We start from the raw sequence: 27,810 nt of genomic DNA on the forward strand, positions 1-27,810 counted from the left end.
GGTAGTTTATAGACATATGGGCAACAAAAGTCAACACTGTGATTGTAGAAAGTAGGAGGCAACAGTAAAATTGATTTTGGTGAATGGAAGTTTTCACCCTGTGTTTCTAATCTTTGTACCATTTCCTCCCTTTACTTCTCACCCCTTATCTTGAGTATATTATCACCCTGAAATTAGCAGAGTACCATGTGGTTATAATGGTCTGCCAGCCAGGCCTGTTAGTTGGTGTAGAACCGTTATATTCTTTCCCTTTCATGGTGTTGGGCAAGATGCAAATCTTATGCAGCAGAGGTGACTTCTCCTGGGTTGGCAGATCCGGTTTGAATGGCTTGCTTCTTTGTATTGGGTTGTCTGATAAACAACACAGCATATCAAAGAGCTTTGTGTGTGCAGTGTATTAACTTGGGTAAATCTGAATACATGTGTATGCTGGGTTGCATTTCCTGTGAAGGTAGCCCATGTTTCCTTGCAGTGAGAAGCGAAAATGGGAACAAAGAATTAGATTACTTATTTTTCAAGGCATGGCTGGATAACTGAATTACTGTGAAAGTCTATATGGATTACAGCTTTCTGAAATGGTGTAGAACCTAAAAAGTAACTTTATAAAAAAGGTAAGAAAATGGTGAGATGTCGTGAAACAGACTAAACACCCTAAACTAAGAATATTCTCACATCTCTCCATTTTTGACAGATGCTCCTCTTGGCAGTTCTGCTAACAAATCTACTGCTGGCCACTGTAATAACAGGTAGGAAATTGTATTTGTTTCCTAATGCCTTGAAACAGAAATGTATTTTCATTGTTTCTTCTGTGAGATTTTTTCCCCCCTCATTTTGCCCACCTAATCCTGCAGTCCTGGAATAGGCAACATTGTCCTCATACTGGAGACATCAATAAAGTTGTTCCTTTCTTTAACTTTCAACAAGCACTATATTAAGTCACAAAGACTCCCTGAAGTCAGTGATGTCTGTCTGCCAAAAGTATGCCCAAAGTACTATTATCCTATTGTTTTTGATGGGATTGCAAGCAGGCATAAATATATGAATGTATGGCATTCCTTAAAGCACAGAAATTAGCCTTGTAGGGTTTAGGTCAGTAGAAATAAAGATAAAAAACCTTTTCAGTAATGTGTACAATACAAAAAAATCTACTTGATCCTATGGACTGTCATGCCAGATATACAGTGTACTTAGAAAATAGAGCTAAAGGCCCAGGACAGGTGATGTTCAGTGGTAAAAAAAAATCCAGCAGATAAATTCCTAAACTACAAAATGATTGTTTTACATTGCAAGTTACATTGTGTTTCAATATTCAGGATCATCAGGTTCTTTGCTTCAGGAGTCATCAGCTTCCCGTTGCAGCCTTTTTGGGAATGATCATATCAAAACTTTTGATGATTCTTTCTACAATTTTGCTGGGGACTGCAGCTACCTCCTAGCTGGGGACTGTCATAAGCACTCCTTCACACTCTTAGGTGAGTTTGAGCTACTACTTAAAAGTAGTATCAAATAAAAAATGTTGTAGGTATGTGACATGGCCTTATGCTGGGAAAAATATTGTTGTCCTTTGTGATAGGATAAACCATTGCATAAAAGGATCTTAGGTTTTCTTCTGAGAGTAGGATTGCTTCTGAGGAAATTCCATCACTTTGGCTTGTTATTGTTTAGTAATATAGCTCATGCTAACTAAGCTGTAAAGAAACAGAGATTTTCTTATTGGTTCTTCTAAAGAGGGGAAGTGAGACCTTTTTAATTTTTGACTTTGTTAGTTGGGTGTGATTGTTAAAGCTGAGTACAGGAATAGGAGCCACATGACCCTGTAAAACTGATTTTACCTACGTGCTAAATCCCCATATTAAAAGAAAAAATAAATCCCATCTTGCAGGACAAAAAGTGTTTGAATTAGCAATGTTATTCCTAGGGATGTGACAGATGATAAAAGAACCAAAACCCTATGTTTCATTCACACCAAACTCTTTTGGGAGGTATTCTTAAATCCACTAAGAAGTGTTCTGTACTAATTTTAGTTTAAGCTGACTTTGTGCTAACTGTAAGTAAATCGAAGTAAACTCATCCCATCACTCTGAAAAGGAAACATATCTAAATTTAAATAATTTTGTTCCTAAACTTAAGTGACTTAGCACATTTTTTTTTTTGGTATGTGGAAGAGCCAACAAGTATATGTGAAGTATGAATTCATTGCAGTATTTTATGTGGACAATTAAATCTTAAAAATCATGAGCAGAAGCATTATATCTATATTAGGTACCTGAGTATAGTATAGTCTATTTTTGATTCCTATCTCAGCATATGTGCATGGGTTTGTTTTGGTTTTGGATACTGGGCTGTGAAGTACAATGCATGTTGCTGAGTAAAACATTTCGGTCTGGGCAGAGCTGTCTACCTCTGAGCAGGAACTCCAGAACAGGTGGTGCATTGTGCAAGCAACCAATATAAAGTCAAAGCTAGACAATGCTTTAGACAAAAGCAGGGAAAGGATTATGTGTAGTTATGTGTTGTTCCACCCCCCCACTCCCCCCCCCCCCCCCCCTTTTTTCTCTCTTGGAGTATAAGAGCGTTGTCTCCATATCATCTGTGCTTCTCCTTTTGAAAAATTGAGGAGTTGCCCCCTGCTCCCTTCCCCCTGTTGGATAGTCAATATTGACATACACCCTTTAAAGACTAGCTGAGCTGGTTAGAGGGCTTATCAAGAAGGAAGATATGCAGACTCGGTTCTTCCTTCAGTTCAGTGTATTCTACCCTCTTCTCTTGCTGCTGAGCTATGGGGTTGTTTTGGGGAGGAAACTAGGAAGAGAAAGAGTAGGAAGCAGGGCAGATTGTTGGTACATCTTCTTGGGAACTCTTCCAGTGTGCAAGGTAGGATGAAGAATTCATGGACTAGAGACAATAATGGGAAAAGCTAAGTCCCCAGCTGGTTCCCAGGTCATGCAGCTGATAGTGGACAATACCAGCCCTCATCCTGGGACTCTCTCTGTGTTTTACATTATCTGTTTTGTCCTATAGTTGCTTAGATGGCTCTTGAGAATGTTAGAAAATATGCTCCCAGCTCTGCAACGTGTTCTTACAAGTTATCCTCCTCAGTCCCAGAGCTAACAATATTTGCTTATGTCCCATCTCTTCAGGTGACTACCAGGATGGGGAGAAAATTGGTTTCTCTGTGTATCTTGGAGAATATTTCAACGTTCACTTCTCTTTAAATGGGAGTGTGACACAGGAAGACAAAAGGTACTGTTGGAACAGCAAATATTCCAGCAGAAAACAAAAAGTGCTTTGTATGTCATATTCTGAGAAATTATTTTTCTTCACAGGGTTTCCATACCTTTTGCCTCCAATGGATTATTTATAGAGAAGGAGGCAGGTTATTATAAAATGTCTTATAAAATATCCAGTGATGAGCATGGTTTTGTTGTGAAGATTGATATCAGTGGGAATATTCAGATATTCCTTCAAGAAAAGTATTATAATAAGACCTGTGGGCTGTGTGGCAACTTTAATAAATTTGCTGAAGATGACTTCAGAACTCAGGAAGGTAAGACTAAGACTAACTGCTTGTATTGTGATGTACTTACTCTCTGTACACCTAACTTCATGGGTAATTCAATGATGATTTTGCTGATCCAGCAAAATGTTTCCACAAAACCTGTCAGGTACCTCATCTTGATGAGCTGAAAAGCTGTCCAAGTTGTTTCATCTTCCCTTCCTCTTGAAGGGAATTGTTGTCATCTCATGGCTGAGCAAAACTCAGAGCTATAAATGTAACCCTTGTATTTCAACTTTCAAGGTTTTTACAAAGATGAAGCTATGGGCTAAGTTATGTGTAATTTGGTGGTGGTGGTGAACCAACTAGGAAAAGACCCAGCAAAAAAAAAAGATATAAATAATACTTATTGATTCAACTTCTAAATTATTAGTGAGTTAAGCAGGTGAGAGAAAGAATAGAGATTGTTTCAATAGCCGAATATGAAATCCAGGGGATAGCTGCTGGCAAATTTACAAATGGATCTGGCACAGGATGCTGTTCTATAAAGGGGTTATGCTTCAATGACATTTCTCTGCTCAGATGGGTTGTTGTGTTGGAGGTGCACCTTATACCGCAGCATCTCCTAGCAAGAGGGAGAGACAAGATTGCTTTTGCTGCTTTCTGCACATTTATGCAAAGCCTGTCACTGTGAGTGAACACTAAGGGTTTTGGAAAAGCCCTGAATGTAACTTTGAGGGACCAATCTCGATTCATACTATTTCATAGCGTCTTGCAATTCTTAGCATTCACTTGAAGAGAAAAGGTTTAGAGTAAAGTAAGTTAATTCATTAACATGTTAAATTGATAATGTAAAGTATTTATTAAAAATAAAAGATACAGAAAATAGAGAGAGACAAAGTAACTTGGAGAAGAACCTGGCACTGCTCCAGGGGTGTGCATTACTGACACTTGGGGTTCATAAACATGGCTTCAACATACAAAAAGAGCTGATTTCAAAGTATCTTAAAATGATTGATCAGCCCTTCAGCACCATAAATAATAAGAAACAAACTCATCTTACAGAATTGTTTGGCAGGACTTGGAAACTTCAATGTCTGAATGTATTGATATATGAAGTTCACATCTTTTTCTTGAGACAATATAGAGGGGGCGAGACTACTATTAATAGTAAAAGCAGCAAAGGAGACTGTATTGCCTTGGACTGTTCAAATATATGATACTCCCAACTGCTGCTCGTGTTTAAATGTTTCTTGCTGTATTTATTTAACATGCCTGAAGATTTATCCTCCCTTTTACAAAAACAGTGCTTTCCCAACTGCAGATTTCTGAACATAATGAAGTACATGGCAGGGTTACTTGTTGGAAGAGCTGAAAAATAGAGAAGACAATAAGAACATGAATAGCTGTTATTGCATGAAGACCCTGACTTCTGCAATGTGTGGACACACAAATCTGTGCTTTTAACCTGAAGAATCAGCAAATCTGACAGTTTTCCACTCTGCTACAATAGACCTTTCATTTTAGCTGATCTAGAAGGAATTAAAATTGATTATGGTTGAATTTGTTGTATCAGTGAGAGACATCACCACTCCCACGCATTGTTTATTTCCTTGGCAGTTCTGCTGGCAGGGTGGCTGATATGAGCTCCTCTTAATAGGCTCCAAGTAAAATTAGCTTTTTATTAATTCAGTCATTCTTTAAGCTGCTGAAGCTAATTTCCAGATGAGGTGCAACCCAAACAGCTGGGAGAGGTAAACTCTTTAAAGAAAGATCTAGAAAGAGTATTGATAACATATAAAACAGTTTACCTTTTTAATTTTTTTTCCACTACATTTTTTATTTGCTCTCCTTTTAGCTTGATTAGTTCTCGTAAAGGTCAACCCAACCCAGGATGTGAGCTTGATATAATGACTTAATGAACTGAGGACACAGAAGGGTTGTCTTAAGGTTGTCTGCAGACTGAACCTGGCCGTTTCAATGTGTCCATAGCTTCCTGTTAAAATCTGGGCATATTTTGCCTATCATATTGGGCCCTCAATTCCAATACATTAAATGTATTTCTGCATGGGATTTGTATTGACAATCCAGACTAATGTGAAGATTATGGGATGTCATCTGGGAAACCGCTGGGGAGCACTGTGCAGATCTGTATGTCAGAAATAAAGGAAGAGAAATGATGGTAGATGTTATGGATTGGGTATTTAGGCTACAGCCAAAGAGCTTGCTGGATAGCTGAGGTGTATTAAAAACCATCCTCAGGGTTTTTTAGCTGGGTAAGAAACTCAAGATATCCTAGCCTTCAAACTGATTACCATTTCAGCTTAAATGAAAGCTAGCTGTTGGCTAATAGTTCTTGCCTGGTAGGAGGGGAGCTTGTAAGAGCTGCTGATTATGGGTGTGGTGGAAAGAGAACTGAAGCTAAAATGTTTTTTCTGTCTCTCACAGACTGTAGATCACACAGTTTAAAAGCTAATGCAGTAGTTTTATAGCATTTCTGCATTTGCCTGCACAGGAGGGAACTTGTGTGATTTGATGACCCATTCCTAGGGATTGTTTGTGGCATCAAACAACCACATCCCAAATTTGTGCTAAAGTCAGAATCATGGACAGAATCTACATCATAAGCTCTGTCCTTCCTGGAGTATCACAGTTTTTGTCACAGTTTAAACAAAATGGCAATACTTATGTTGAAAACAAATGAGAACACAGATTTACCATATTTTAGATACAAATAGACCCTCTAATTTAACAACACTGGCCACTTTTGCTCGGGAAAGAATTAGTTTGGTTTTACATGGCTTGCTCCCGTCAAAGTGGATTATGATGCAGAATTTTGTTAATTTATATTTGGATTGTGTTGAGGTGGTGGTAAAATAAGAGGGAAATTGTATTTTTGGACATTACCATATACTGAAAGTAAAGAAAGGTGGCATGAAGGAAAGTCCATTTAAACTTAGTGATGAGTGTGTGATTATTTTTCTGTTCTGTTGATATATTTATACTCATGTTACATAATCTCACTAATTACGTGCTGTTGTCTCGGCACTTTCATGACTCCTCAATGTATTTTGGTATGGAAGCTGAGAACTGATAGTCTGATTAGAGGATAATACAATCACTTTTCTATATAGTTTTGATGCTCTCTTAATGAGCTCCTGGAGGTCTGAGTGATGTGACTCAAGCTATGATACTCTAACAAATTAACATTGTATTGGTAAGACCCAGCTTTGAAGGTAGTGGCTTTTCGCAGTAACTGTTGAAGCTCAAGAAAAAAGTGTATACAGCACGTTTCATAACTGTAGACATAGACTCTCATTCAGACAGAGGATGCACTGCTGAGTTGTTTACATTGATTTTGGTAGTTACTAAACTAGTTCATCCTGTGGAGAAGTACTCATGTCCTGTTCAGACTTACAAACAAGGTTGTATTGTATGTGGTTGCTTGTCTGCTGGTTATGGAATTAGAAAAAAGCCATCTGCCCGTTGGGAATTCGTTCTCACATTTCAAGCATAAGTAAAATATCAAAGGAAAATTCTTGTGAGATTTCCAGTTTCTTTCTCTCTTTCTTTCTCTCTCTCTTTCTTTCTTTTCCTCTTTCTGTCTCTCTTTCTTTCTCTCTTTCTGTTCCTTCTTTCTTTCATTCATTCATTATTTTTTCCTCTCTAGATCCTAATGAAGGAACTAATATCTCCTCTACTTTTTCCTGCCAGCTAAGCTCTGTTCCTTTATAATCATCCTATGAATACTTCCAAGACTTGGTAATTAAACAAGCTCAATTTTTCTGATGTGATTGTGTACTTCTATGTGGTTGCCGGTTGCCAGTCTTTGCTTATATCCGAATTATGAAGTTGAGTCCATTTTAGATGCTCAGATATCTGTTTGGAAGCCTTCAAGCCATGGCATTTGAGTGTCACAAGATCACTGACAGGAGCATTTTACAATTGGGGATCCAAAGCAGTGACTAGAAGAGATAACTTACATAATACTACTGAGGAAATTTGACACAACATAGACAAAAGTTGATCCTGAAATCTCATCAGGTCATGTTCACATGAGCAAATGACCAAAAGACTTTGCAGTATATTTGTAGTCATGCTCTTGCTCAGTATATTTGTGGGCATGCTCTTACCTTGCAACAAATGTAAGGCAATTTCTTCCTAGTGAGGGAGGCTGTAGTTCAAACTCACAGAGCTTTTTTTTTTGTGTGCCTGTGCCCTCAGTCTTTCCCAAGTACTCTTATCATTGAGATAAGAGTCTTACAGTAGTATTGTTGTGATAGCATTTATCACAATATATAAGTCTGTAGTTTATTTGTGCATAGCACCCCATTTAAGTCCAACAGTGGGATCTATCATTTCATCATTTGTGCGTGTAACACACTCTTAGTATTATGGAAAAACAAAAAAAGCAAAGAAAACAACAACAGAACCAAATCAATCTATTACACTTCTTTAGGCACTGACAGGAAGCATGTTTCTGGAAATCCATCTCCAAATCTCAAAGACATTAATGATAAAACAACATCCATGGCTAATGCTGGATGCAGGTTTGATATTCTGAGCCTGCTCCAACTGAGTCTGAAACTGTCAGGCAAGATATTCCAGACTTTTCTGCTGCTGAAATACAGAATATATGATGCCGCTGCAGAGTAAATGTAGGTTAAATAGTTTGAAGCAGACAGTATAGTACAGGAAAAATCTGATGTTTCAGGTAGTTTTCTGTCCTGCAGTAGTATAAACACACATGAATGAATATGCAACTTCCCTGTGTGCAGTACCTTGTATATTCTTAGTACTTCAGTTTATAAAGCATATTCCAAACCTGTAGTGATGTTGGTGCAGATTTTATAATTTTATATATATGTACATGTAAATATAAGTAAAACTTTGTGGCTAAAAAAAGTAAAATTTGGGATCTTGACATTTTAAAAGATAGAGGTAAGTTGATTTTAGGCAAGTTTAAAGCTTTTGTTTGACCTGAGCAAATAATTTCATTCTATTTCTTGCATTTTAATTTGAAAGCAAAAGGGATAGATTCACAAAGAAATTAAGCTGTCATTTGAAAGCAGAACAGGCGACGGAAGAATCACAGAATCACAGAATTGTAGGGGTTGGAAGGGACCTCAAGAGATCATTGAGTCCAACCCCCCTGCCAAAGCAGGTTCCCTAGAGCAGGCTGCCCAGGTAGGCGTCCAGAAGGGCCTTGAATATCTCCAGAGAAGGAGACTCCACAACCTCCCTGGGCAGCCTGTTCCAATGCTCCGTCACCCTCACTGTGAAGAAGTTCTTTCGTATGTTGGTGTGGAACCTCCTGTGCTCCATTTTTTGACCATTGCCCCTTGTCCTGCCCCCACAAACCACTGAAAAGGGGTTGGCCAAATCCCTCTGTCTCCCACGCTTAAGATATTTATAAACATTGATAGGATCCCCACTCAGTCTTCTTTTGCACAGAATGCTTGCACAGTAACCATGTTTATTATATGGATGTATCTGAGGTAACAGAAACCGGTGTTCATAACCCCCTCTGCTTTATTTAGAGTTGGGATTCAAAGTTAGGTGTTTTTGTTGTGAGGAGTGTGTCTTAATCATTGGGCTACGGAGTTTTGGAGCTGGCTTTTTTACTCTTGTGCTGAAACTGTTCCAGTTCATAATCCTAATTTAATATGGGCTTATGGTCATGTGGAAAATCTGCATGAGGTCCAGGAAGGGAGCTCTGAGTTTCTGCCTCCCACTCCCATGCCTTGAGCATGAGTTGGTTACTGCTAGCACATTGCTGTTGAGATCAGTCTCAAAGTAAACAAGCAGCACGTTATATTCACATAATTACAGAATGGTTGAGATTGGAAGGGACCTCTGGAGGTCCTCTGGTCCAACCCCACTGCTCAAGCAGGGCTACTTAGAGCCAGTTGACCAGGACTGTGTCCAGGTGGTTTTTGAAGATCTTCAAGCAGGGAGACTCCACAACCTCTCTGGACAACCTCTGCCAGTGCTCCATCATCCAAAAACCTGATGTCAGATGTCAAGAGGAATTAGTGATTTTGAGACCCAAATATCATAGTGAATGCTGGGGAGAGTGGACATCATCTATCTGAAAATAAAATAGGTGAAAGCATATGTTATTACCAAAACAAACATACAAAAAAGGGGGTGGGGAGGGATTGCCCAAAACATAGTAGTTTTTTGTGTTTTGTTTTGTTGTTTTTTTTTTTTGGTTTGTTTGTTTTACTTGTTGTAGGGTTTGTGTTTGTGTGTGTGTGTGTGTGTGTGTTTGTTTGTTTGTTCGCTTTTCTTCTCCAAAGAGACAGAGACACAAGGGCAGCAATTAGATTGATAATCCAATAAATTGAGCATCTGTGACCAGCCTCTGGTTGCCCTGACTGCTGCTGTGGTGGTTGGCACATGTCTCTCCTGGGTCATGGTAGCAGGGTTATCAAAGTGTGGGACACTTCTGGGACATGCAAAGAAGGTGAGATCTGGGTTGTGCTTTAACAGCTACTACCTGAACCCATTTTGTATCCTCCAAAGGGACTGCACACTAACTAGCTGCCTTGGGTTCTCAGCTGGTGAGCCACAAGTTCTCATGCTGGTATCAGTCCACACACCAAGCACTAGTTCTTGAAGTACTTGGGTTTTGATCCAACTTTGTTTTCATTACATTTTGTGACACCATCCTTTTATTCTTCTTCTTCTTTTTTTTTTTTTTTTTCCTTACACAAACTTCTTTCAAAACGTAGGCAAAACAAGTGCCTTAGAAAAACCGTACCCAGGCCGGATAGAAGGTTTCTGGGTGTAGGGCTCCGATGACTCCTAGTTAGGCTTTGTTTTTCCAGGAACTTGTCTATTTACAGAAAGAAGGAAAATTGAACACGAAAGGAACAGAAGTAAAACAAAACTCTGAGCCTACCAGATGAAGAGAATGTGCATCATAAATGCTCAGAGGAGGGATGGGAACAAGCAAAGGGAGCAGGGCAGAGAGAGACATGCAAAAGGTTTGCATCCCAGATACTGTGTCAGGAATCAATCAAGAATCAGCACAGGCTGAAATCAAACTAAGAGCCTCTTTTTAACTGAGGGGAAGACTACACAGCTAAGCTAAAAGGCCCTTTAAAAGAAAAAAGTCACATCATTCATCATCAAAAAGGGAAAGGCAGCTGTGCTGTATGATGGATGCGTAGTGACAGAGCAGGCAGCTGAACTGCCTGGCTGCTCTGTTAATAGTATCACTTGTGCACTTAGGAAATTAACAGGGGTTTTAGGCTGTTCTTGTGTTGTCCCCTTCACTGTCTTTCCTTTCCTACACACTCATGCCCTTCAGCAGAACAAAGCATAGGTTTCAGGTTAAAGACATCAGCAGTGGTAGGCAACTGCTATTCCCTCTGCCCATTGCACTCAGACACGGGGGACAGTTCTCCCTCCCCACTTTTCCTCCTGAAGCCTCATAATATAGAGAATTACCACACTCATTGATAGGGCATGTAACATGTATGGTTTAAAGAGTCCTTTCCAAAGAAACCTTCTGCTGAAATAGTTTAATTCCATGACCCAAATTTGTTCAGTAGGTTAGTGGCCACAGAGTCACTTCATAGCTTCAGCTTAAAGCTCTTGTGATAGTCAGTGAAACTTCCATGTCTAGTTCCTACTCTGAGAAAAATGGGTATACATTTTCCTCCATGTGTTATATGTGGATAAAATCGCATTTATATGAATAGATATACTTAGAGCTCTTTCCTTCTGGTCAATCAGACATTGCTTACCCAGTTAGATTATAATTTTGGGGAGCAAGGCAATGCCTTTGTTTGTATTTGGAAAGCATCTTATAGCTTGCACTCTGCTTCTCCCTGGGGACTGGACAACAATTTTTGAATGAAGGATCCTCTTAAAGAGAGTACCTCTCTCAGGCTGGTGAGAAAATTGGAGTGCTTGTGGCTCAGTGGATATTCTAGTAAGAAATTTGTATTGTAAAATGTAAATATAAAATTTATTTATATTTTCTGATACAGTTATGATGTTAGTTATTAACAGAGTGGGCATGGTCTGCTGTAAATATCTGCTGATGGGATTCCACACAATGTCCTTCATCTTTCTTCCAGTAAGAACTGAGACTAAAGGATTTGAGGTTGGGAAGCAAACCTTGTTAGCAGGAAGTTGTCACTACATGCTTAGCAAACTAGGTTGAGCAATACTTACTTTCATGAGTCTCTCTCCTATATTCCATTTTCCTTCCTGCTTTCTTTTCACCTTTCTAGGATTACATATTACTGTGTACTTGTAAAACTGCTAGTTCAATGAAAATGCAAGTACTGTTCAAATACAGGTTCTACCTACCCCATATTATTGGAAGTAATAAGTAGTGATATTCAGTAAAATATGGAGTATCTTTAGTGACTGTGTTACTTATGGTTGAGTACAAAGTTTCTGCGGAAAAGCAGGCTGGCAAACATGCATGTAACACTCATTTTAAAGTTGAATGACTATATAGCCCTTTATCATAGAATCATAGAATGGTTTGGACTGGAAGGGACCTTAAGGATCATCTAATTCCAACCCACCTGCCTTGGGCAGGGACACCTTCCACTAGACCAGGTTGCTCAAAGCCCCATCCAACCTGGCCTTGAAAACTTCCAGGGATGGAGCATCCACAGCTTCTCTGGGCAACCTGTGCCAGTGCCTCACCACCCTCTGAGTAAAGAATTTCTTGCTAATGTCTAATCTAAATCTATCCTTCTGTAGTTTAAAACCAGTACTCCTTGTTCTATCACTACGCTCCCTGACAAAGAGTCCCTCCCCAGTTCTCCTGTAGGCCCCCTTTAGGTACTGTAAGACCGCTAGAAGGTGTCCCCAGAGCCTTCTTTTCTCCAGGATGAACCACCCCAACTCCCTCAGCCTGTCTTAACAGGAGAGGTGCTCCAGCCCTCTAATCATATTCATGGTCCTCTTCTGGACTCGTTCTAATAGGTCCATGTCCTTCTTATGTTGGAGGCCCCAGAGCTGAACGCAGTACACCAGGTGGGGTCTAACGAGAGCAGAGTAGAGGTGAGAATCACCTCCCTCGACCTTCTGGCCACTCCTCGTTTGATGCAGCCCAGGATAAGCTGGCTTTCTGGGCTGCAAGTGCACATTGCCAGCTCATGTTGAGCATTTCATCAGCCAAAACCTACAAGTCCTTCTTCTCAGGGCTTAATCCGTTCTTTGCCCAGCCTATATTTGTGCTTGGGATTACCCTGTCCCAGGTGCAGGACCTTGCCCTTGGCCTTGTTTAACCTCATGAGGTTCTCACAGGCCTACCTCTCAAGCTTGTCCAGGTCCCTCTGGATGGCATCCCTTCCCTCTAGCATGTTGGCCCCACCGCACAGGTTGGTGTCATCGGCAGAGTTGCTGAGGGTGCAATCAACTTCACTGTCCATCTCACAGATAAAGATGTTAAATAGTGCTGGTCCCAGTAGTGACCACTGAGGAACACCACTTGTTATTGATTTCCACTTGAGCATTGAGCTGTTGACCACAACTCTTTGAGTATGACCATCCAGCTACTTCCTTACCCAATGAGTGGTCCATTTGTCAAATCCATGACTCTCCAATTTAGAGACAAGTACATCATGTGGGATATCTGTTGCCATAAGTCACTTAATGCTAGACTGGGGCAATTACAAGAAAAATGCACTGTTGACTGATCTCTCTTCATTCATTACTAGCCTAGTTTTTTACTATCATATGTTGAGGAGGCTTACCTGGGGCAAGACCTTGAGCTGTTGGGCAAACCCAAATCCATCATGAATTGCCTGATCATATGCATATATATCTATATAACACTATCTAACATATATATTTAAAAACAAAAATATTATGTTTAGGAACCATTTCACTTGTTTTCTGGGTAATGAGGGGGGTCATATTTCAAGATATTTTCTGCATAAGGTCTTGGAAATGAGTTAACAGTGACAACTGATATTCTTGCATGCAACACAATAGGGGTTTAAAAAGCAAAGTCACAGAACTGAGAATCACAAAATTAACTATCTTGTAGCAGGTACCTATCAAAGGAAAGGGAAGTAGTCCCGCAATTAGTCAGGCCAAAATCATGGGAGACAAAATGAGGAAACATTCCCTTTCTGGAGGAAAAAAAGGATGGAGCAAGAGATGTGGCTTGCATTTCCTAGGAAGCAACAGATGTACAGATTAACTCCTTCAGTTTTGCTTTTATGCAAAATATGTGCAAATCTAGACAAGTCTGGCACAAGATCTGCTTGTAACACGGAGGAGCATGTTTTGGGACAGGTTACACTGTAAGATCACACCAAGGGCCCAAGCATTATGGCGTATGTTAAGTTTCTTTTAAACAAGATGTAGTTTCAGACAGAATGAGAAAATGAAGGTTAGATGTGATCAAGGATGCTAATACTTCCATTGCTTTGGGAGAGCAGCTTTCCTTCTTTCTTTCTTTTTCTTTTTCTTTCTTTCTTTCTTTCTTTCTTTCTTTCTTTCTTTCTTTCTTTCTTTTTTTCTCTCTCTCTCTTTCTCTCTCTCTCTTTCTCTCTCTCTCTCTCTCTCTTTCTCTCTTCCTTCCTTCCTTCCTTCCTTCTTTCTTTCTTTCTTTCCTTTTTTTTTTCTTTTTGGGTGTGTGTTTTTCCTCGCTAATCTCTACTGTCTTGTTGACAACTTTCAAATAATAAGAAAATGTCTAGGCATGTCTAAGTTTCTGCCAAATATATCTAACCAATGAATATCTTCTAGTGTGTTTTTAGAAATGTGCGATCTGCTGGGAGCTGTCTTCTGCAAGCTTTGTTCTGTCCTGCTCAGGGAGGGAATTTAGAAACATACCATGCAGGAGTCGATCCAGATCAGTGAAGGTGGCTCTTCTACAGTCAATCTATTTGGAATAGAAATTCTTTCAATGATACAGTTCTGGTTTTAAAAACATCCTTCACCAGCCCCTCGTATTGATCATAGTCACTAATGACCACTTGTTTCTCAAAACCCTAAACAGCTATGTGCTTCTCCTCTTCTTGATTCACAGGGACCCTTGCGGGAAACAGCTATGATTTTGCAAACTCCTGGGCTTTGCGCAGTGAAAATAAGCGGTGCAAGAGAGTCCAGACTCCAAGCAGCATATGCAACATTTCATCTGATATTGCAGAGAAGGTTGGTGCCACAAGATCCCATTCCAGTTTCAGTCCCCCACTACCTGAAGGCAGCTTGTCTGCTCTTTGGTAGAGGAACACAATCGTTCCCTGAGTCCTGCACCTGACACGATCCTCCCTCAGCAAATGGTTGGGATGCAAGGTGCAGGAGATGCCTGGTTTGGGTTTCTGAGATGTGGAGTGGTCTGTGTTAGCTATACAGAGCATTACTTTTGCCACCACACTGCAAACAGGTGCTGCAAAGTGCAGGGATCGGTGTGCGGCTCCTCGCTCAGCCTGGCAGGAGCACACTTAGGAAGCACGTGGTGCAGCAAGAGGTGTCAGGGGTGGTGCATGCCATGCTGGGTGCTCTCCATAACATTGGGTACAAGATGCAGTTGCATGTGTTGTTGTTCAGCTGGGAACTGTGTGACCACCTTGCAGACTAGGCTTCCAAGTGCTGTGAATAACTGACCCAAGAGGCTGCATGTTGTGACCCATGTCTTATTTACATGCAGTGTTGTAAAAGGAACAGTTTGCTCACTAGTTACTGAATGCAGTTTTAACTCTCCTACTGCATCTTGCCTGTGAGTATTCTTTCTAAAGTTGTAGTACATGTTGCCCCCCAAACCTGCTGAGAAAAAGTCACCAATCTAACACACAACCCCCAAACAGATAAACAAAGAAACAAACAGCTCATTAGAGCCTGAAGTGTGAGTTGCTGCCAAAGAAACTCCAACATTACTTGGGAAAGGTGTGTTTAAGTGGTGCCTTCGATTTTAGGCAAGTAACAACCCCTGTTATCCCGTGAGCAGGAAAGCATTGCCTCTGACATCTCTTTAGGCACCACCACCACAAATAGTATTTGTGCATGTGTTAAAGTTCATATATGTGGGTGGCACCAGAGCAGGCAGATGCTTCAGGCAGGCTGTTTTTGACAGAGATGTTCTCTGTAGTTGTTGTGCTGGCTGTGTGCCACCAGGCTATTTCTCCTGCCGGGAGGAGTAGGTTTCTTCAGTTATGTATATAGATAGTAGCTCAGATTTGTTAAAGAAACACAGGACAGCTCACCACAGACAATTCTGTGATCCCGCCTTCCCTGCATCAACCTGTTTCTTTTCTTATTTTACAAGTATAAACATGTTCCTTGTTTACATTAGACACAGGGCAGACACACAGATATGGCCACCAGCTCAGGGAGGAAAATGACTGAGTATGCACTGACTGCATGTGATATTACAGGTTATGACAGTCATGGTAAATTGAGCTTTCATTCATTTAGGGTTTGGATCTGATCTCAGGTACTCTGTGTAAATCAGAATGACTGTGTGGGTGCTATGATTAGAGTTATACCAGAGTAACTGAGATCAAAATTTAGCTTTTACTATCTTGCTATACAAGTCCCATAGACCGATACTTTTTAAACGAGGCTCAAATAATTTCTCAAGGGTAGTAGTGCTTCTTGGGACATATTTGCTCTACATTTACTTCTAATGTTGGTTTTCTATTACTTGGAATAAGCTAACGAAGGCTGGGATAAGCTTGTAAACTTCTGACTACTTCCACTAAGCTTTTGAGAGGGAATATTTATGGTAGACATATTCTGAAATTCAGCAAAGCACGCTCATACCCCTAAGCACAATAGCTTTGCGGTCTGCAAAACTGGCTGAGGAACTATGGCAATGATTGCAGGGTGGAGATCTTCAGTGCATGCTTCTTGCTGGAGCTGTGCCTGTATGTGCAGAGTTTCTGTCAGGTTCTGGACTGATTAAACACCTGAGGTGAGTAATGACATGTGATGCCTGGCACCTCTGTAGCTACGCCTGTTTGATACCCAAAGGGCATGACTTCAGTGACGGGTTTCAACCTGGCTGAGATGTCTTCAGATGAACAGAACTGTGTTTTAAAGCTGTTCACAGCTCCAGAGCAGAGTTGGTTCTTGTGACTGGTTGTGGCTGCTGGAATTTTATCTATTTAGACAAGTTTAACTTCTAGAAAATGTCAACACTGTAAGGGAGGCCACAGAGTGGCATGTGGGATGAAATGCAGGATGAAATGCTGCCTGGAGACTAGACTGCAGTTAATGTGAGTTTTGTACAGACCATGTTAAATATTGATGCTTTTTTGGACAAAGTTTGCTTTCCCACAAAAAAATTAGGTGGATGAAATTATCTCCTGTCTTGTGTGAGTTCATGAGCTCACAGCGTTTAACATTGGCTTAATTTATTCACTGTACAAGAATAAACACAGAGCTATTAATAGCAGTCCAGCCAAACGAGTGCTGCTAGAGAATGTCGAGCTTTCTAATAGCTTGCTTTGTTTGCTTGCTTTAGCTTTCGGAATGCAAATCTCCCCCGTCTCCCAGCCTCCCTCCGGGCCAGGCAGTCAGCTGCTAGGTGGGGGAAACAATAGCTCTGCTTCAGCCTGTTCCTCCTCCCCCGGCCCCCCACTCACTGCAGATCTGGACTTTTATTTGCCCTCTCTTCCCACGCACAGCAGCCACTAAACCAGCATCCATAGGGAGATGTCTTCTGCTTCCCTTGAGAAATACAGTGAAACTGGAAAGCCACATTGCTCCTGTCCGGAGCCCAAACTTTTGCAATGGTTTATAATCAAGCTTAGAAGGGTTTGGAGATGGTGAGCTTTATGCTGTGTCTAATTCAGTTTCATTTTCTGAGTCTACTTGAAAGCTGCACAGAGTTAGTGGCTGACCAGGTGGAACTTTGTCAAGGAGCAGATGTGTTAGATCTCTGTGCTGCCTGGTCCCATGGGTGTGTGCTCATGGTGACTAGGAGAACCTTGTGCCACATGAGAACCAGCTCTCAGCTGGGTGACTGGTGGAGATACTGGTTGTTCTTTTCTGTAAGCCAGCTAGAGCTGCTGGTGGTCCCAGCTCTTTAACTGGGTATGCTTCCTCTCCTTTACAAGGCTTGTCCTTCCTGTTTTATTTTGTTCCAATCCACTGGAGAGACAGCAACAGGGCAATCTCTTGATGCCTACTTGTATCTTCTTTCCTTGGAGCTTCTTTGGACTTGAATTCTGCACAACACATCTTTAAATCATAGAAAACATGGGCAATTTAATGTTCTTTATTAAGAAAGTGCTCTTATTTTGATTAATGCTGCTGTGTATCAGCTGAGGGTCTGGAACCAGCTCACATTTTTACCCCACTGCTGCTCTGGGCCCCTCCCTGTTCTCCACCTCCAAAGCATATACACACTTACGTGTTTGACTACTGCTCTGCCTGTAGATATGGTTTCTTTCCAGATATATGTATTCCCCTCCTAGGGCTGGATGCAGTTTGCCATCTACATGGTGGAGATGCCTGCTATCTACCTTGTCTTGTGATCCAGAGAACATGCCAAACTGGGCAGTGTTGGAGGGAGGGAGCTACAGCCTCCCTACCATGAATGAGCTTCTCAGTTTTTTCTGATCCATTTTTTTTCACCACATAGCTGTGATGATTTAGGCCATCTATTCCATGAAGTACTGCAATCTAATAGCCTCTCAGATGTCCAACAGCATAGGCAACAAGGATCTCGAAGTATTAAACTGAGTGAAAAGTGTGTAACTGCTGTAATGAGTCAGTGTTGAAAACATAAATATGTTTTAAAGAATTAGTATACTTTTATGCATTCTTAGATGTTGCCTTAATTTTCCAGATTTCATCCCTAATGGAAATGATGTATGAAGGCCACAGTTCACTGTATTCTTCCTTTATTTATTTGTTTACTTATTTTTGTTAGAATACTATAGCTATAGCATGTTAGTTGTGAAAGTGACTGTAGTTCAAAGGTGAAATTAGAATTCGACTAATTTATGCTTTTGCTACTCTTGCTGTAATCGGTACAAAATACACTCATATTCCATGGAGTACTTCCATGTGCAATAAAGAAACAACATTTATCCTCAAAGCTGAAAGCAAGGGAGAGAGGTTTGAGACTTTTGGTTCATGATAATGATAGAACTCACAAGCAGGTCAGCAAATACATGGACATAAATTACTGTAATATATTTCAGGAGTGAAAATGAAGCCCACTTTGTCCAGAATCTAATTTGTCTGCTCCTGAAATCTACATATCCTGTGAAGACAGGCTGAGAGAGTTGGGGTTGTTCATCCTGGAGAAGAGAAGGCTCTGGGAACACCTTCTAGCGGCCTTACAGTACTTTAAAAGGGCCTACAAGAAAGATGGGGTGGGATTCTTTAGCATGGAGTTTAATGATAGGACAAGGGGTAATGTCTTTAAACTAAAATAGGGTAGGTTTAGGTTAGACATTAGGAAGAAATTCTTTACTCGGAGGATGGTGAGGCACTGGCACAGGTTGCCCAGAGAAGCTGTGGATGCTCCATCCCTGGAACTGTTCAAGGCCAGGTTGGATGGGACTTTGAACAACATGATCTAGTGAGTGGCATCCCCTGCCCATGGTGTGTGTGTGTGTGTGTGTGTGTGTATGTGTTGGAAATAGATATTTCTTAAGGTTGCTTCCAACCCAAACAACTCTGTGATTCTATATTAGCTGAACCAGAATTTAAGTGTCTTCTGTCTGTTGTTAATATGTTTGTTCAAAGATATAACTACCATTTGATGTACTAAACATACTGGATTTGGATGCTCTTTACTTGGAAAGATGGGAGGCTAAATTATTCTCCTTTGATAGGTGAAAGAAAGTCTGAAAGAAAGATAGTCTGAAAGATTATACCCAGCTATGGCACTAAAATATATCCTTCTTGGATGATATAAAGAAACACTTCTGTGTATCCATGTACTATAAGATTAAAATTCAAAAGAATGATAGGGTATCTCTGCTTTCTTCTGTTACTTTTTAGTTTTTCTTTCTTTAATGGCAATCACTAAAGAATAGACAAATGCAATTCATGCAGCAGCATAATACAATGCCACAGAAATTGGAAGAATGTATAAAATGCCACCTACAACTCTGTGTGGTGGGACTGGGGAATAAAGAAAGTCAGTAGGCTTGTGGTCAGTAGGACTTGCCAGTGCAAGGACACTGCCAAGGCATTTAAAGAAACACTTAAAACAGAACTCATGCAGAAGTAAGTGAAGTAAAGTCGAGACCTTCACCTGTATTTCAAATACCGCAGTCAGTTCCGGTGGTTTTAATCTTACAGCCCTCTGCATTCTAAGCACTGTTTCAGGCTGAGGCTTTACTCCCTAGTGTGTTGGTTTGGGGTAGTTCCTTTCCTGTGTGAAGCAGCTTCCAGGACTATTATTCCGTAAGCAGGAACACTATAGCCATGGGTGAAATGGCTCCGGTCTCTCCACACAGGTGTACTGTCCCCTGACTAAAGAACTCTGTTAGTTCAGCTTGACCATTCAGTTTTAAAGAAAGGAGAGAAAATAAAAATAATTTGTAGAATTAACTTGGAAGGGACCTCTGGAGGCCATCTACTCCAAACCCCTGCTTGAAACAGGGCTGCCTTAGGTCAGGTTGCTCAGATCTTTGTCCAGTCACATTTTGATTATCTCCAAGGTTGAAGGTTTCACAGCCCCTATGAGCACCTGTTCCAGTGTTTGACCGCCATCATAATGAAAATATTTTTTATCTTTTATATAGTGGGATTTTCCTGTATTTCATCTTATGTCTATTAGTTTTTCATAATACATAGCTGAGATATGTCTAAAATACAGGAAAATTAGATCTACAATTTCTTGTATAAAGTCGGTTGAAAATTTGAAGCAATTTGAATGGCAAGAAAGCCTTTAAACAGAGAAAATGAACTGTATGGTGATTTCTGGCATATGACTTGTTTTCTTGACAAGCAGTTAAAGGTCAGTCATTAGGTGTGTTGTTATTGAACAATACTAAAGAACACCATGTGGAAATATGGTTTTAAAAGTTTTTGTTGTTGTTTTTAGTCTCATTTAGTGATATGTAGTGAACATGATCCAAAAAGGTTGTTTTGACTAGCTTTGTTGTCACCATGTGTTTTGCAGACTATACAGTCTGAGTTCTATTGCAGCATAACAGTTGAGGTGTATTACCTTTTTAGCAAGGCTATTACCTTATTAACACAGCCTGTGAGTGGGCTTATTGCATATGTCATTTTTCTATTGCATTTGACAGTATCTGGATCAGGGCTTTGGTCCAGGAGCTGCTGCACTGCTCATCCTCTGAACAGCTCTCAGCTCACTTCTGATTGCATCAGTTTCATCTTGAAACTCTGCTTTAATAGCTCTTCTGGCTGTTTGTATTTTTATTACTTCCAGGCCTGTGGCACTTTGTCAGTTTTCTCATACTTCATGTAGTCTAAGAGTAGTACCAACACTATTTATGCACTTCCTGCTCCCCCCTTTCTAGTCGTCGTTCCAGCTCTCTCAGCATGGTGTCTTCTGTTTGGGCATCAGAAATATTTCAGGCTGGATCTATTTTTCTGGAAGACAATCATGCTCAGTTAGCATTGCTTTTACATTCCCAGAGACCTTTCTCAGAAGGCTCAAGACCTCCTTATATATGCAATTATTCATGCAGCTCTTTGCTAAACTCTGAATATATTTTCAATTTTCAGTAGATCAGACATTTCTGTTTGGTTTGTTTTCATAAGTCAGAAGTTCTGTCTCAGTTCAGACATGTACTAAGTTGATCATCCGGACAAAACACCCTCCAGCAAGTAAAGTCTTTCCTACTCAGCAGTAGAAACCTTAGTACCTCTGCTATGCAGGTATACCATCTGCCATTTAGAGAAGGCATCTAGACATCTGCTAAAGTCTGTGGGTGTTTTTGCTCCCCATTTTTCACCTTCCACCTCACCTCACCCAAAACTGGAAACAAGACAACCAAACTTTTTTTTTTTTTTTTTTTTTTTTTATTTTTTAGCACAGCTATGAATCTATAACTTCTGTGTTCTGTCATCTCAGGTACTTCTCCTTACTTTGAAGGAACCAGCTTAAGAACCTGTCGTGTCATGCCTCCATGTAATGATAGGCCTGAAATATACAGCATGGTTACAAATGCTTATATAAAACATTGATGAATAAGTAGAATAAAGTTCCATTTCAACTGTTTATGTTAGGGTTGTATCAGACATTGTTTTCCCACTTATCTAAGCACATTGTCATCCTTTCAGAAAGTTGCATTGAGGACCTCAGACTTATTGAACTGTGACATAATGTAAACGTAAGAGAAAATCTACTTGGGAATCTCCTTCACAAAATAAAGTGAACTCTCATTAGGTTGTGTTCCATTTACAGTTAATTCATACATAGCTTGTTGCCATCTGAAAAGGTAAGTTTTGGTACCTTCCTCCCCATCTCACTGTGCAGTCCTGTCCTTGCACTAGCTGTCACCATGCTGGTTTAACTTACTAGAAAAGCGAAAATTTTGCTTTTTTTCCCTGGGTTATTTTTCTGCCATTTATCCGAGTTAAATTGACCTATCATGCATTGGACAAGCCAGCAGGAGTGACAGGAATATGAGATCAGAAGTAGAAAACAAATTTGATTCCTTGGATCCCAGTCAGATTTGGTCTTTCAGCGTGAAACTTGCTCTGTTCCCTCATTATCTGAAAGATGGTCTGTCTGGTCATTTTTCTTCTGAAGTACCTTAATTTTAAGTTCCTCTCTCTTGCTGTGCATGTGTTCCTGGTCCTCCAGACACCACCTGGTTCTTCACTGGACAGCAAGCAGTTCTTTACTTTCCTGCATTTGATAACTGATTGACCAACATGTTTCTGTGTGAAGCCTCTCTTATATGACACTGTTTTATGTTACTCAGCATATTAATGTACCTTTGTTTATGTATGTATTATGGATGTAGTGAATAAATGGATGTAGCCCACTTTTAGCTATTGACTGCAATGTTTATGTGTGACTAATAACCATGATGTTATTTAACAGTGGTGACAGTGTGTTTGGAAAAGCTTTTTCTTCCTAAGTTTATAGTAACTAAAATATTTTGTCCCCTATCCCTCCTTGCACTGGTCATGCAGGGTGTCATGGAAATCTGCCAGCTGCTAAGAACATCTCTGACCTTTTCTCGGTGCCACCATCTAGTGGATCCAGAGCCATACATCCATCTCTGTGAAGAAGACATCTGTGCCTGTACCCATAGCACAAACTGTCACTGCTCGGTGTTCCTTGATTATGCAAGAAACTGTGCTCATGAAGGAGTGATTTTGGATGGGTGGCCTGAAGAGAGCTTGTGCAGTAAGTTGATAGAATTATTCCTGAGCTACTTACCCCAAATGAGATCATGCCTGTCTTGCAGATTTACGTGCTGCAGGTAAGAGCAACTGTTGATTTTTTAGGATGTTGTTTCAGGTTGATTCGAGCAGGGAAGTTAAATTTTAATGTTCCCATCACTACCGTTTATCTGAAGTGCCTTTGCTCACTCCCACTTTCAGCTCCCTATCATTTACCTCTTTGCTAGAAGTTGTTGTCCCTAAGTGAGGATTGTTTGAACCACATATGAATCGTAGAATCATAGAATCGTTAAGGTTGGAAAAGACCTCCAAGATCATTTGGCCCAACCATCCCCCCCTACCACCAATATTACCCACTAAACCATGTCCCTAAGTAAGAAAATCCCCATGAAGAAGATTCTGAGCTGCTACACATTTATGTGATCACACAAAGCTACCAACTATGATGTTCAGGAATTATTTCACACTTGGTTCAGATGTGTGATTTTATCCAGCCTATACTTGTAAGACAGCATCTTCATGAAAGGCTCTCCTTAATGCTCCTGGGTAAAGAGAATTATTTAATCTTTTATTTGCTTGAAGCAATTACATTGGAATTGGGATGTTTCCTAGTTTAGCCATTTTTTTTTCTAAGTCAGAGATCCTGATTGCATCTTGAAATGTTGTCTTTATTAACCTAATTTTGCCGAGGTCAGAGGTCTTGATTGCATCTCTGCAAAGATTTTGCAAACAGAGAAGGATGTAGATTGTCTGGGATGCCTCTGTAGAGTAAAGGTCACATTTGCACCCAACGTGCAGGAGTTCATATACCTGCATGCCTCCACTGGAGAACCCCAGTTAAATGCATAAATACACAAACGAATATTAATAAAAATCCTTTAATATCATGTTCTCAATGATTTTTCTCATGCTTTCTTTATTACACAGGAAGGACAGTTTTCTCAGAATGTTTATAAATTGATTTCCTGGGCTAACATGACATATTTGTACTGACAGCACTTACAAGCCAACTTTCTTCTCTGGTAAAGTTACTCTGTTAATAGCCACCACTGAAGAAAACACTATCTTCAGATTACAGTTAGCACAGCAAGATATTGCCAACCACTTATTCAAGGGATTATACACCAAAGAAGACTCTTTCTTGAAGTAATTTGTTACCTTTATGTGGGGATATAAAAGGATCTAACTTGTTTCTTTGCTCAAGGTGCAAACCAGAGGACCCATTTTAGCCAGGGCTTTCTGTAAGTCTGGCTAAATCCATGACAGAATGCATCTCTATTCCCAGAACTCATTTTTAACCCTTGACTTCACAAACCACACTTTTTCCAAGCCAGGAAAGAGAGGTACTACCCATGTATGCTGCCACAACAGGATCTTAATTATCTATCATCCTTCATCTGTGCATCACCCTTCACTATCATGCTGTCTCAGTAAATGATGACGGTAATTGTATTGGAGGCATGAGATGTTGCTGTATTGCCAGGACTGTAGTGCTGGGCAGTAGTGAGCCACAAAGGGCAAGACTACTCCTTTGTTACCCTCCCGCGTCCTTCATTAGAGGATTTGCTGAGAAAGGGCAGGCTCTAATCTTTTCTGCCCACTGCATGCCCATGCAGTCTTGTGGGATATGCCTGTGCATCAAAATGAAGGAATGGCTATAGTTTGTGCTTGCATAACAGCCTCTCCTAGATAATGACAGCAGTAAAGATACTGCAGCATGGGTGTTAGTCTGTGCTAGCAGTTCTCTGGAAGAAGGGTGGGATTTCAGAGTCTTAACTGTCTCCCTGTTCTCTCTGGGAACATGAAACATCAGTGTAGTTTCCCAAATGAATGTAGTAATTGTGTAACTTAAAAGTACAGAACATGCTTGTTTATCCAAACTACCCAGATATTATTGCAAAATTTTTCACCATGTTTGACTGTTCTTAATGCATTGGTTCTAGTTATTTAGACTCGATTTGTTAGATAATAAATTGGCTGTAACCCCTAAGTATTTACTAGGCAACCTAACTGAAAAATCAAGCTGAAAATCTAGCGTTCCTTAAATGTTTTTGCTTCTGAAAAAGAAATCATTGATTAGAGGGGGTATGACCTTTTTGGTGTCTCTATGGCCCAGCCTGTGATAATTAAGGGAATTTATTTATTTAAGAGTTATTGAGGAATTTGCATTTCTAATTTCTTGTAATTGTTTCAGGGCCAAGATGTCCAGTTGGCATGGAGTATAAGGAATGTGTACCTCCTTGTGCCAAAACCTGCCAGAGCCTGAATATCAATGAAGTGTGTCACGGACAATGTGTTGATGGCTGCAGCTGCCCTGGTAATTTTTTTACAGAGCTGTTTACAGAGAAACATTTGGCAGTGGTGTTACCTATTTTATTAGAAGAAGGAAAGCAGTGTCTTCTCTTAATTTTTCCCAAAATCAGAAACACTTCTCTTTTCTGGGACCATGCCCTAGAATAAACTGTTTTCTATACTGCCTGTATGCTCACTCTATGAAAAGGCCATTTTTTAGAGCCAACTAAAAAGTAAATGTTTCTGTGAACATCAGCACCATCTAGTATTCTAGGATTGCCTTTCTTTCTTGCTGAGGGACTACCTACCACTAACATGTCTAGATTCCTTCTCAACTGCTTTTGGCTAGAAGCTGTCTTCCTCTAGAACCTAGAGGAAAAAAGAATAGAGAATATACTGAAGGCATTTCTTATAGAAAAACAAAACATGTAGAACTTGTGCTATATTTCCAAAGATCTTCAGGATTTTAGATGAATGATTTTGCTTGTTATGGAATCCTTTCAGAGGATCCTGATCAGAGGAGATCTGATTGGCTTAAAGGTAGCAGCCCAACCAAAACTTTTTTTTTTTTTTTCATGGTCTTCCTCCTCTGCTTATTGTACTTAACGTGACTGCAGGAGGAGAGTTTGATTTCTGTCTGCAATGATCCCTATGCTCCCTTTTCTAGCTTTTATTATTATTTTGAATAGGAATTTCTCTACATTTCACACTTCAAATCTGGACTTTATGTGAATGTACAGAGGTATTTACTGTCCCTCTGCACTGAGACACTAAATGTAACTGAGGTTTACTGAGCATGTAGTCTGATTTCCAAGACAAGGCAGTGATGATGATATAAACCTTGTTTTAGGAGTCATTAATGCATTCTAAAGCATTTCCAGTCATTCAAAGCTTGGCAGTTGCCCGTTTAGCTGCTGGTCTCTTGTGCATTGGAGGTTTAAAGCTGTCATTCTATGGAAGAACTTGAGTATGTGTATGGGGAAGCTGGCAGGTGATAGAATTAGGCACAGGAGCTTATTTTGTTGTGTAGCAACTAGCTATTAGATTTGTACAGTCCTGGGACTGTTGGGAAAAGCTGAAGGTGTTGAATCCACCAGCTGCATAAGGTCCCTGGCTATTCTTTCTTTGGTGTCTGCTCTGGTCAGTTCAGCACAGGAAAGTTGTAAAGGGACAGAAACAGAGAGGCACAGAGACAGGAGCTCAACAGAATAGGTATTACATGAGGACTGTATATGACTAGAAGAAACTGAATGATAAGAAATAAGAATCAGCAGTTCAATATTTTTACCGTTATTTGGTGCACAGTCTACAAGAAAGAAATTCTGTTTGAGTTTAATAGAAAGTGAGGAGGATCTCACAGATGAATAGAGAAAATTGGGATTTAGGATGATTATTATACCTTCTCTTACCTTCTTTCCAGTTCTCCAAGAGTACAAATGATCTGTTCAATGTATGTGTCTTTTTTACTTTATTTTATTCTTCCTTAAATGCAGCACACAGTTATTTTAATAGCAGTAAATAGAATTACTATTGCCAGGAAAAAACACGGACAGTCTGTTTTCTTTTGCTCTCTGGAGAGCCTTAAATGCTCAGATCTTGTTTAAATATCTCTCAATGGAAGGATTTTCTTTACAGTAAATATCCTTCCAGGCAACACTATAGCAAGAATGGGAGAAAAGGGACTTACCTGTGTGTCACTGTCAGTGGTGAATCCTGCTGCTAGGGAAAAGGGCCAGAATCTCTACAGGTGTTTGGAAGGATTCCCTCAAACAGAAGGAAAAGGAGTTTTTAGCAGTCAAAATGTTTCGTTATAGCAGCTCTTTTTTGAACAGAGGAATATTAACTACCTATCAACATGTGGATCTGAGAGAAAGAAACAAGAAACTTGTCCTTTCTTCTACTGCTAGCTTATGATGCAATCTCAGACAAGTCTTTATAACTGATATGTGCTTCCAATTATCTTTGTAAGATAGACTATATATAGAATAGGTAATTATAGTTGTGTAATATGGAAACCTCAGAAACTGGATCCAAGTTAGAAAATTAGCCTTCTCACTTTGCTTCTGCAGAAGTTGAAAAGAGAAACCAGATCTCCACATCATAATGCTGCTTTCTCTCTCACCCTGATTTGTGGCACAGTGCTTTCCCAGTATTTGCTGTCCAAGACAGCTGAAAGTACACTGCCTGCATAGGTTTCTTCTATTGCTTAGTCCCTGTCTGCTGGATTCTTGTTCAACTTTGCTCCTTCATTCCCTACTTTGTTTTTGTCCTCTTCTGTCCTCATATAACAAATGCAAAACCTGTCTGGGCACTCTTTACTTCAGTCAGTTCTTGTTAGCTCTAGGGTTTATGCTTTGAACTATTTCTAAGTACATACAGTGCATGTATTTTTTGAACAGGTTTCTACATTAGCTCAGATCAAGCTTGATTATGCTTTCCAGATTTGAGTCCTGTATGTTCCAATATACAGGAGTCCTATATATATATATACTGACTCAGGGACTGACTAAGCAAAGAGCTTCTCTGGGAGCACCAGAAATGTACCATTCAGCACATCTGAAGGAGAGGCAGCACTGGAAGAAAAGTAGACGCCAGCCCCCATGAGGCTTTTTGGCAAGCTACATTCTTTGTAATTGCTCTCTGTGCAACTATGGATAATAATGCATATGAGGTCTTGTCAAAGTATATGAAGAACCAGAAAATCTAATCATATTTATGTTTATGTCCATGTGTGTGTGTCG

At 40.1% G+C, this 27,810-nt stretch overlaps 1 protein-coding gene across 1 annotated transcript in view; it reads left to right on the top strand.

Moving 5' to 3' along the window:
• Nucleotides 1-691: 691 nt before the first annotated feature.
• Nucleotides 692-27,810, top strand: part of VWF (von Willebrand factor) — a 146,669-nt gene continuing 119,550 nt past the window's right edge. Inside the window, exons 1-7 of the mRNA XM_035540538.1 lie at nt 692-746; nt 1,314-1,472; nt 3,141-3,243; nt 3,327-3,547; nt 14,514-14,638; nt 22,565-22,781; nt 24,972-25,094. Of these exons, the coding sequence (XP_035396431.1) occupies nt 692-746; nt 1,314-1,472; nt 3,141-3,243; nt 3,327-3,547; nt 14,514-14,638; nt 22,565-22,781; nt 24,972-25,094 (1,003 nt within the window). The remainder of the gene's footprint in view (nt 747-1,313; nt 1,473-3,140; nt 3,244-3,326; nt 3,548-14,513; nt 14,639-22,564; nt 22,782-24,971; nt 25,095-27,810) is intronic.

Source organism: Cygnus atratus, chromosome 1 (genome assembly GCF_013377495.2).
Source record: "Cygnus atratus isolate AKBS03 ecotype Queensland, Australia chromosome 1, CAtr_DNAZoo_HiC_assembly, whole genome shotgun sequence".
Lineage (NCBI taxonomy): Eukaryota > Metazoa > Chordata > Aves > Anseriformes > Anatidae > Cygnus > Cygnus atratus.